We start from the raw sequence: 12,182 nt of genomic DNA, 5'->3' as shown, positions 1-12,182 counted from the left end.
CCTCTCTCCAGGAGAACAGCCAGCCACGAGACTCGGGCATCTCCACCATTAGGGGTAACCCTGAGGTTAGTGATAGCCTAGGGTCCCCTAGCTTGAGGGATGGTATAGGAGCCCACTGTCTCTCAATATCCTGAAGTCACAGCATGACAATATAGTTATTCATTACAGAAGCAATGTGCACTGAATGAATACTTATTTTAGTAAGAAGCGTGTACAGCGTTATTTATTTCTGAGGGGACATTATGTGGAACTTTTGCTTTCACGGGTACAGTGTGCAGCAGTATTTATTTCAGGAGACAGTATGTGGTACCATTTTTAAGGGACATATTGTGTATCACTGTTTTCAGGGGGGTTACCGTGTATAGCCCTATTCTAAATGCAGAGAACCAATCTTGTAGCATTATTATATTAATGGGGCAAAGTTTGCCCCATTACTGTTTTCTGGTGGCACTGTTACAGTCAGGTGCACAGTATGTGGCATTATGAGGAGCTTGTTTTAGCATAAAAGTTAAAGGGAACCTGTCATGTAATTTTTTTTTATATTAAATCGCCGCTAATGTGCTTCAAATAATGCAATGTGCATTACTAAAAAAGTTTTTAAAAAGAAAAAAAAATCCATATATTTATCTTAAAAAAATACCTTATCTGCTTCAGTGAATGCAGTATATACCTTAGGGTTCAGTCATAGGGGCGGAGCTTTTGCTGGGTTCTGTCGCTGTCACTCAAGTTCAGGCACAAATCTTTTTTGAACTTGGCCACGCCCCACCACCAAGCTCCTCTGCTCAGCTATGCCCATTATGGTCACATGGTCATGACATCACCACAGGTCCTTTACCACCACTTTTCCTCTGTTATCTCAAGAGCATAGCATTGGAGAAGTGGTGGTAAAGGACCTGTGGTGATATCATGACCATGTGACTTTAATGGGTGGAGCTCAGCAGAGAAGTGATGGTGAAGGACCTGTGGTGTAATCAATTACAATGTAGGGGAAGTGACTAAGTTCAAAAAAGAAATGTGCCTCAACTTGAGGGACCGTGAGTGAACCCAGAAACAGCGCCGCCCCTATGACTGAAACCTAAGGCCCCTTTCCCACATCAGTTTTTTGCCATCAGTCAAATCCGTTTTTTGTACGGATTGACGGATCCGTCGCAGATTGTGTAAAAACTGATGATACAGATCCCGAGAGAGAGGGAGGGAAAGGAAGAGGGACTTTTTTCTCACCAGCAGTGAAGTTACATCCCATGTGAGCATGCTCAGTTACAAAAAACGGATCCGTCGCCAAAATCCGTCATTTGATGGATGACGATGGATCCTGTGCCCATAGGCTTCCATTTTACCAAACGACGAACAGCGACAGATTTGTCCGTTTTTTCGACGTATACAAAAAACGTTACTGTGGACGTCGTCTTCATTGGATCCGTTGAACGACTGATCAAACGTGAGGCCATCTGTCGCCAATACAAATCAATGAGAAAAAAATGGATCCAGCGGCATCAGTTGCTGGATCCGTTTTTTTTTCAAAATCCGACGGATTGTCACTGATGTAAAAAAAATGATGTGTGAAAGGGGCCTAAGATATATAATTATTATTATTATTATTTATTATTATAGCGCCGTTTATTCCATGGCGCTTTACAAGTGAAAGAGGGTATACGTACAACAATCATTAACAGTACATAACAGACTGGTATAGGAGGAGAGAGGACCCTGTCCGCGAGGGCTCACAGTCTACAGGGAATGGGTGATGGTACAATAGGTGAGGACAGAGCTGGTTGCACAGTGGTGTACTGGACTGAGGGTTATTGTAGGTTGTAGGCTTGCTGGAAGAGATGGGTCTTGAGGTTCCTCTTGAAGCTTTCCACGGTAGGGGAGAGTCTGATATGCTGAGGTAGAGTGTTCCAGAGTATGGGGGATGCACGGGAGAAATCTTGTACGCGATTGTGGGAAGAGGAGATAAGAGAGGAGTAGAGAAGGAGATCTTGTGAGGATCTGATGTTGCATACAGGTAGGTACCGGGAGACTAGGTCACAGATGTAGGGAGGAGACAGGTTGTGCATGTCTTTGTAAGTCATGGTTAGTTTTTTGAACTGGAGTCGTTGGGTGATGGGAAGCCAGTGAAGGGATTGGCAGAGTGGCGAGGCTGGGGAGTAGCGAGGGGAGAGGTGGATTAAGCGGGCCGCAGAGTTTAGGATAGATTGGAGGGGTGCAAGAGTGTTGGAAGGGTCCTACAGAGCAGGAGGTTGCAGTAGTCGAGGCGGGAGATGATGAGGGCATGCACTAATGTTTTTGCTGATTCTTGCTAAGGAAAGCACGGATCCGGGAGATGTTTTTGAGTTGTAATTGGCATGAGTTGAAGAGGGCTTGGATGTATTCACCTAAGCATATAGTCATTTTCCAAGATAAATACATGGATTTTTTTTTTTTTTTTTTAACTATGTTAATGATGCACATTGCATCATTTAAAACACATTAGGTTCCCTTTAATGATCCCCTGGAAAAGTTAGAAGACAAAGAAAGCTGGCAGGGAGGCAAAAGCTGCAGAGACGAGATGTAGCCGGGAGAAGTCATCATGGTGGTCCGGGACGAATAAGGAAAACAAGGAAATCAAATACAAATAGAAGTGAGATTTGTAGTTTTATGAGGTACCTCAGAGTATATACAGTAGCTGGGAGTGAAGTGAACATAACAATAAATTTATTTGAAAAAAGAAAAAAAAATGTTTGCGGCAAGGAAGGAACCTGATGCAAAACATTTTTAGCCTCACCCTTGACGATCATTTATTATATTAGTGCAGTTAGCGCCTATTGTAATATAATAATATAATATAATATAATATAATAATTACCTTGCTGCACGGCGCGACCCAGTAAACCATTGCCAGAAATGGTAACCCGACAGCTACAGCCAGCACCACCAGAAACTTTACTGCTGTGGTCTGTTGCCGCAAGCCTGACAGATTTTCATACCAGATGGAAAGAAGCTGCTGCTGACAATTAGGATGGGCCACAAACTAAAAAATGAAAAAAAAAAAACATTTATGTAAACACAATATTCATTAACAAAACAAAAAAAAATAATTTATCCACGCTGTCTCCATTTGACTAATTCCTATATTTAATCGAGGAGGCTACGGTAAGTAGAGCACTCGGGAGTTCACCATGGCGTATTGGTAACGGTCTTGTCTCCATTGGGCTGCATTCCGCTAAGTTTTACAAAGAAGTCAGAGTCGGGTTGTGGAAATGAATGCAGGCAGTTTGTAAGTAGTAAGTATATTACCAACAGTTTAGTGGCACTATAGCGATCATATTTAAGACTTTTTCCAAAATTCATTAACAGTCCTTATGGGCATGCTATCAGCACAGCTATTCGTTATGGAACGGCACCTAGTGAGTTAACCTTTTAGTCCAAGTGGGTGTCATCAGATAGTTTTCACTGGGGGCGTGTATTTCTTCTCCATGTATGATGCTGACCAATCATAAAGAGGCAGCAGCACCCAAAGGAGAAAATACACCACCGTAGCTCAGAGCTGGTTTCTCAGGGTGTGGGATGTATCGATAGAACCCTAATTTCCGGCATGAGGCAGTGAGGGGGAATGGCAGTGCAGCTGAGGTTAACTGTGTCATATTACAAACCCTTCTATCAGCTCTAGTGATTATAGTGTCAATAATCACACTTATGTCTGCTGTGTTCAGGACAATGTGTAATCACTCTGCAGTTAGATCAGGCTGCATTGCACCTCACACAGAGGTCTAAAGGGAAAACTTTTCTCCTTGCGTAGACTGACACACCAGTCTGGCTGCCAGTGGTCTTATAGTCTTATAGCTGCAATGCCCCTCTGGGAAATTTTCAAATTGTCTCTTCGGGGAGGAAGGAGATGAGATCTGGTGCCACCTATCAGAAGTAGCAATCCTAAAAGTCACAAGTGGCCCTTTAACGAGCCTTTTCAGAAGACTTAGGATTTATGCTAGATCAGATCCTCAATTTGAAGACAAGGTGTTTCGGAGTGATTGCCCCTCGTCAGTGCAAAGTATGAGATATTAGGATTGCTACTTCCAATAGGTGGCACTAGAGTTCGTCTCCTTCCTCCCTGAAGAGACAATTTGAATATTTCCCAGAGGAGCTATAAGACTCCTCACTGGCAGCCACATTAGTTTGTCAGGTCTCTGCAAGGAGAAACGTTTTCCCCTTAGACCCCACTATAGCTTCTCATATTGCCAGATCATATCTCATACTTTGCACTGACAAGGGGCAATCACCCCGAAACATTGTGTCTGCAAATTGAGGTTCTGATCTGGCATAAATCCTAAGTCTTATGAAAAGGCTCGTTAAAGGACCACTTTTGACTTTTAGGATTGTTACTTCCAACAGGTGACACTAGTCTTCGTCTCCTTCCTCCCTGAAGAGACAATTTGAATACCTCACACAGAAAAACCCTTCCAATTCTGGGCTATTCCTGATTTAGTTGTATTTGCACTACAGTGACAGATCAGAGCAGGGCTGTCATTACAAGTTGTGCACACAGAAATGAGTGTGATTATGGTCATATCTCTGAACTGCAGTGTGGGCGACGGCCAGTACAAGACAGGTGACTATGTTAGGACAGGAGAGTTGATAAAAGGCCTTGTAATGTGACACAGCTAAACTCAGCTGTGCTGCCCTTTCCCCTACAATGACGTTATCTGATAAGTGTTAGTCATCTGTGCTTTCTAATCACGCAGGAGGATAGACCAGGAGATCAGGGCTGTGTCATTACATTACTTTTCTGTGTGTAGAAAAATGAGTCGGTACGGCTCTGAAATGTGTCGAGCAATAAAACTGCATGAATATACGCTACTATTTCCATGTTTGAAGGTTTATCTGCATCCATCAGTAATAATACCTATAAGTGGATACTAGAAAAAGGCTTACTCCGTTGCAAAGAATACCTAAAATTGAATGAGTAAGCATGCAATATTTTCCAAATATATAAATCTTTATGAAAGTTAATTAAAAGCAGAACAAAATACAAGGGAGTAATCACTAGGAAAACAAAAAAAATGGGAGGATCATCCATATAACAATGATATATGAAAGATCAAACAAATTCTAGTCCACATCTTGTCCAAACATTATTTTCCATTCATTATTTTTTTGTATTATTTTGTAATCTTTACTTATCATTGACTTACAGTATATAATATTTGCATATTACAAACTATACCTAATAATGTTTGTTACTTGTGGTCCCTTAAAGCCATCTTGTGGACTAGAATTTATTTTATCTTTTCAGATATCATGGTTATGTGGACGATCTTTCCTTTTTTTGTGGGTTTTCCTCGTGACTATTCCGTTCTTTTTTTATGCTTTTAATTAATTTTCAATAACGATTTATATTTTTTTAAAATATTGTCTGATTACATCCGGCAGTGCAGATTTATAATTCTATGTATTTCCTATAATTTCATGGATCTGTTGAAGATCATCCTCTAGTCATATTCCATTCATTGGTTTCTATGTGTCTACGGTATCACTCTATGTTCACATTTGTCCCCAACTAGCACATATACAATGATCCCATGTGGACTGAACAAAGGCCATCTTCTTCCAGATATCTTGGTCATTAAAAAAAGGTTCCTATGGAGGAGAGAAGATGGTATTCAATCAGACTACAAATTTGGCAACTGGGACCAATACCGCCTGAGTCAACCAGACCATGACAAGCCTAGAAGACAATAGTCAATTTCCATGAGTAGAAATCATGTTCCCATCCTGTTTTCCCGAAAATAAGCCCTAGTAGGGATTTTCAGCCTCAAATTTAAGCCCTAATCCAAAAATAAGCCCTAGTTGCAGTACTAATATGGCACAATAATTGCTTTACAATCAGTCTTGTGAAGAAGCATTACTCCTACCTTTTTCACTTCATACTTAATAGCAAGCTTTAATCGGCAGAGGCTCGGCCGGCCGTTGGCTTCTCCAGAGCTGTGGGTCGTGTCTACATCACCATTTAATATCGCTTCCACCTCCTCTGTGTTTCTGCACAAATCAAGAAGTCCAACAACAAAGTCCTTGCATTGCATAGACAATTTTTTGTAGTCATTCTAAAAAACATGTAAAACATATCGGAGAATGACTATAAATAGTCGGAACATGCGGAATTAATCAGGGCAACTCATTAAAGGTTCCTGCTCATCCAGTGTGCCGGGTTGTCAAAATGGTTAAAATTGTTGAGATTTTTTTGTAATCCAGCTTAGAGACTATTACATTTATCAGTGTTTGTTCTGTTCTTGTATTTCTTTTTGCCCTTTTTCCATTCCACATAGCTTAGCTCTAGGGCTCATCGTCTATACAATGAGGCAGAGGTAAGACTGCTCAAATGTCTTTAAAAACAAGACTAAAATGTCTTTGACACTCAATGCCAGGAACCAAAATGAAAAGGCCCATGTGTTCATGTAATTTGTTTTAATAAATATCCAATCAAACAGATATTAGGAGTCAGCGCTAAGTACAGATGGGTCCATCCTCACCGTTCCAAGAGTTTCACTATGGACTCCCATAATACAGAGTCCTTATATTACCGATGTAACAGGCCAGACTAACCCTCCGCCCAGAATATACCTGGGGTTAAAGTGGCCTAGGCTAGATTATACCCAAGGTACATTGTGGCCTACTCCAAACTATACCCCAGAGTATAAACTGGCCCAGGCCAGATTATACCCCTCTGGGCCAGAATATACCCCGAGGTATAAATTGGCCTAGACTAGATTATACCCCTCTGTATACCCCAGCTGCTGTAGAACAGGGCGCCAGCCAGCGCACGGGGCCCCAGGAAGCGCACGATACTCCAGGCAGCACATGGCGCCCCAGGCAGCACATCGGACCCCAGGCGGCACACAGGACCCCAGACAGCGCACAGGACCCCAGGCAGCGCACAGGAGCCCAGGCAGTGCACAGGACCCCAGGCAGCGCACGGTGCCCCAGGCAGCGCACAGGACCCCAGGCAGCGCACAGGACCCCAGGCAGCGCACAGGACCCCAGACAGCACACGGTGCCCCAGGCAGCGCACAGGACCCCAGGCAGCGCACAGGACCCAAGACAGCACACAGGACACCAGGCAGCACAAGGCACCCCAGGCAGCGCACAGGACCCCAGGCAGCACACTTAGCCCCAGGCAGCACACTTAGCCCCAGGCAACGCACAGGACCCCAGGCAGCGCACGGTGCCCAAAGCAGTGCACAGGACCCCAGGCAGCACACAGAACCCCAGGCAGCACACAGGACACTAAGCAGCACAAGGCACCCCAGGCAGCACACAGGACCCCAGGCAGCGCACGGTGCCCCAGGCAGTGCACAGGGTGCAGAGACAGCGCACAGGGCCCCAGGCAGCGCAAGGGGTATAATCTGGTCTATGCCACTTTAACCCTGGGTATATTCTGGGCGGGGGGTTAGTCTGGCCTGTTACACCGGGACATGCTGGCAGAACTCTTGACATGCTGGAACTCACATGATGACCACTGGGTGGCCACATGCAGCATAAATATCACTTGGCAGAGAATCACAAAATCATGTGTTGATTTTTTTTCAAAGCTCATTATCTTGCAACACTCACCTTCTGGCATACGTTATGTCAAGAAGAAATGTACGGTAAGACACATTTGTAAATATTTCAACTCCATCAGTGCAAATTAGTTGGGCTAGGCATATGAACTAATGATGCTCAGCACTGATCAATACTCAGCCGAGCATCGGGGTGCTCAGGTACTCTAGGTGCTCGGGCGAGTATCACGGGTACTCGGATGTGTCATTCATAAATAATCCGACGCAAAGAGCCAACTCCCTTCAGTGAATGATGGAAGCCGATGGAGGAGGTGAGCCAATTGCCCCACTGCATGTATATTGTGTTTATATAAATATAAATGTACCTTTAAAAGTTTAGGGCAAATCGTTCTACTCTGACCTGACCTCTAGGATGTTTTAGTATAAAAGAATGTTAAGTAGGATAATATGAAATTAGTACAGATAAGCACCAACTATAGGAATAACGATATATAATGTTTTATGGGAAGGATTAGTGCAATCTAGGGACAAGTTGCACATAAGGGTGCTTTACACGCTGCGACATCGCTAACGATATATCGTTGGGGTCACGTCGTTAGTGACGCACATCCGGCGCCATTAGCGACATCGCAGCGTGTGACACCAAGGAGCGACAATCAACGAGCACAAAAATGTGAAAAATTGTTGCTCGTTGACACATCGTCCATTTCCTTAATATCGTTGCTGCTGCAGGTACGATGTTGTTCGTCGTTCCTGCGGCAGCACACATCGCTGTGTGTGACACTGCAGGAACAACGAACGACTCCTTACTAGTGTCCACCGGCAATGAGGAAGGAAGGAGGTGGGCGGGATGATCCGGCCGCTCATCTCCACCCCTCCTCTGCTATTGGACGGCTGCGATGTGACGTCGCTGTGATGCCGCACAAACCGCCCCCTTAGAAAGGAGGCGGTTCACCGGCCAGAGCGACGTCGCAGGGAAGGTAAGTCTGTGTGATGGGTGTTAGCGATGTTGTGCGCCACGGGCAGCGATTTGCCTGTGACGCACAACCGACGGGGGTGGGTACGCTCACTAGCGATATCGGTACCGATATCGCAGCGTGTAACGGTTAAGCGTGTACTCTTAAGGGTTAAGTGTCAGATAGAATGTGTTAGCAATAGGAAATGTAAGTGCAGGTGTTAGCAGGCCAGATATGGACACAGTGGTAGCCTGGATGACAGTGAGTGGAGCAGAGAGTTGGTGAAGCAGGCAGTCTAGAACGAAAAGGGAGTTGAGTGGATATAGAGTTCTGCACAGAAGGTCCTGGGAGAACGAGCTCTGTATTAGGGTTTGCCAAGGCTTCAGGAGGAATCCTCCATTGTGTCCAATGGACACAGCTGCAAGAGACGGGGAACAAAGGAGTCAGACTCGGCTGCTGGTGGCATAATACTATAATGCCTGCCTGGGACCACAGACTTCAGACTGGCTGTAACGAACAGGCTAGAGAAAAGCCGCTCACAAAGCAGGACTTTGAGAACCCCAAAACCCCTTACAGGGATTTGAAATTACACAGGGCCCCGGATATCACTACTTGTGGAAGGCTGCAGTCCAGATGAGAGTAGTAGTCCGGCAGGGTCAAAACAGGAGAAGCAGAACAGGGACAAAATCAGCAGACTAGGACATAGTCAGAAAACCAAGCAAAGGTCAAATCCAAATCTGGCAGCAAGGTACAAAAACAGCAGGCAGGAGGGTAGTCAGAAAACGGGCAGAGGTAAAAAAACACAGAAATCATTAAACCGAACAGAGCGGGGAACCAGGAAGTAGGAATACATAAACTATCTCTGGCAATGACTAGGAGACAGGAGGGGGAATAAGAAGGGTGTGGTGTCTTCCCATTGGCTGTGGCTGAAAGGTGGTAACATCAGCTGGAAGACACACGCCACCAACAGTCATCCGGTGGTACTGCAGGTCCCAGGGAAAACCAGCTTAGTGGATGAGGGGAGCCTGCGTCCACCAGAGCCACTGGCACCGACCCCTCTCCCATCACCAGCACTGTCCACGGCGGGAACACGGCATCGCCTGGTGATCAAAGCAGAAGTCGCAGCAGCGGGCTTTGGTGGTGACATGATAAATACCCAGAGTGAGAGCTAGACAGAAGGTTACACCATTGAGCAGCGGCAGCAGAATGGTAAGGCAGGAGGAGACTGGCATTTCTGTCTAGGACGTTTATTATGAAGATGTCTCTTATGAAGATTGAATATTGAATAAAGAGGTTGGAGTTTGAATTAAAAGGAAATTGTTTCTGTGATGTGTTGCCCAACTAAGTCTATGACAGAGACCGGCAACAGGGTGAGGGATGAGCCGCAGAAGATGCAAGTAAGTGTCGCACCGTCCGGCTGGGGCGGAACACATGCACAACACCCATGTGAAGAAGGAGAATGGAGCTCTGCCGGTCATCACCCAGCTCCCCCCTTCACAGGAACACTACTTGCAGTCTCTGAATGGTTCTCACTGGGATAAAAACAATGTGTTTGAATGTCCTGTTTAAAAAAAACAAACAAAAAAAAAACAAGCAGTGCTGTAAATGCTAAGCTGTGTGAAACCCTGCCCACACCAATGATTGTCATCTTTCTGTGTACACTGTATATTGACAGAAAGCTAATAATCAGTTCTGGGAGCATGGTTATATTAGAGCTCATGAATATGAATGAGGACTAGATGCCTGTAGGCTTATGTATCTTCTAGTGATAATCTCGTGCTCATAAAACAGTGATTTTATCAAAACTAAACAAGCAGCCCAGTAAGTAACACATCGCTGGAATCAGGCTCTCTGCCCCTTGTGACGGGGTCCTTCTCCCATATCACACAATCAACAGAGCGAGAGATGGCTGTACAATCCAAAGAGCATTTATTCCAAGCAAATCAAATGGTACATAACATAATCCACAAAACAGAGGGTAAAATTAGTCCAGTAACACAAATATAGTCCGGTAACTGATAAATATCCAGGTCTCTCTGAGAAACCAGTTTCTCCCAGAGATTCAATCTTCCTGCTTCACTCTTGAAGTTCCCAAACAGACTGCCTGAATCTGCCAGGTAAGCAAAAAGGTTATAGTAGGTGGACTCTAGGCCCACCTCCCCCACACCCAGGGACGGAAGCGCCTCAAGAGGCTATAACCTTGAACTATAGGGGGTGATTACTTACAAACAATACAATGTACACAGAAGCAGTACAAATAATGGACAGTGAACCACGCTTAAAATAGGAATCTGTACAGCAATATACACCTACCCCCATATCCCACCATCACACCCCTATATTATGATATCGAGAAAAAAAAGGAAGATTGGTCAGGTGCTCTCTAGTATGATGCTGTGTGTGAATCACAGTAAAAGAATAAAATAATATGTGTCCTCTCATCTGGGGCATACTATGAAGAGTGAGTAAAGTGATTCATCCTTGACTATTTGTCGCTCCAAATGACTAAATCCAAGTCCACTAAAAAAAAAGAAGGAGGATAGGGGAATCCAACGCTTCAAGCTGAAGTTGTATCTATGGGTGCTGGGTGGAGAGATTCATGGAAAGGTTTAGATCATAAAGGTGGCAGGGTGGCTCAGACAGTGGTTTGCAGTCTTGCAGCACCTGTGTTCAAATCCCACCAAGGACAACATCTGCCAGGAGTTTGTATGTTCTCCCCGTGTTTCCGTGGGTTTCCTCCAGGTTCCCCAGTTTTATCCTATACTCCAAAGACTGATAGGGAATTTAGATTGTGAGCCCCAATGGGGACAGTGTTGCTAATGTATGTAAATCGCTGTGGAATTAATGGCGCTATATAAGTGAATAAATGTTATTATTATACAGTGCCTACAAGTAGTCTTCAACCCCCTGCAGATTTAGCAGGTTTGATAAGATGCAAATAAGTTAGAGCCTGCAAACTTCAAACAAGAGCAGTATTTATTAACAGATGCATAAATCTTACAAACCAACAAGTTATGTTGCTCAGTTAAATTTTAATAAATTTTCAATATAAAAGTGCGGGTCAATTATTATTCAACCCCTAGGTTTAATATTTTGTGGAATAACCCTTGTTTGCAATTAGAGCTAATAATCGTCTTTTATAAGAACTGATCAGGCCGGCACAGGTCTCTGGAGTTATCTTGGCCCACTCCTCCATGCAGATCTTCTCCAAGTTATCTAGGTTCTTTGGGTGTCTCATGTGGACTTTAATCTTGAGCTCCTTCCACAAGTTTTCAATTGGGTTAAGGTCAGGAGACTGACTAGGCCACTGCAACACCTTGATTTTCTCCCTCTTGAACCAGGCCTTGGTTTTCTTGGCTGTGTGCTTTGGGTCATTGTCTTGTTGGAAGATGAAATGACGACCCATCTTAAGATCCTTGATGGAGGAGCGGAGGTTCTTGGCCAAAATCTCCAGGTAGGCCGTGCTATCCATCTTCCCATGGATGCGGACCAGATGGCCAGGCCCCTTGGCTGAGAAACAGCCCCACAGCATGATGCTGCCACCACCATGCTTGACTGTAGGGATGGTATTCTTGGGGTCGTATGCAGTGCCATTCAGTCTCCAAACGTCACGTGTGTGGTTGGCACCAAAGATCTCGATCTTGGTCTCATCAGACCAGAGAACCTTGAACCAGTCTGTCTCAGAGTCCTCCAA

General features: G+C 44.6%; 1 protein-coding gene across 2 annotated transcripts in view; it reads right to left on the bottom strand.

The window, feature by feature from the left end:
• The window catches only part of TRPC6 (transient receptor potential cation channel subfamily C member 6), a 301,145-nt gene that overhangs the window by 139,632 nt on the left and 149,331 nt on the right, over positions 1-12,182 (bottom strand). For both annotated transcript variants that reach the window (XM_075337476.1, XM_075337477.1), the window contains exons 3-4: positions 5,889-6,077; positions 2,846-3,010 (exon numbers count right to left, since the gene is read on the bottom strand). In XM_075337476.1, coding sequence (XP_075193591.1) covers positions 2,846-3,010; positions 5,889-6,077 — 354 coding nt within the window. The remainder of the gene's footprint in view (positions 1-2,845; positions 3,011-5,888; positions 6,078-12,182) is intronic.

This window comes from Anomaloglossus baeobatrachus, chromosome 2, assembly GCF_048569485.1.
Source record: "Anomaloglossus baeobatrachus isolate aAnoBae1 chromosome 2, aAnoBae1.hap1, whole genome shotgun sequence".
Lineage (NCBI taxonomy): Eukaryota > Metazoa > Chordata > Amphibia > Anura > Aromobatidae > Anomaloglossus > Anomaloglossus baeobatrachus.
Note: the sequence above shows the minus strand (reverse complement) of the source record. Positions and strands in the feature narration are given on the sequence as shown.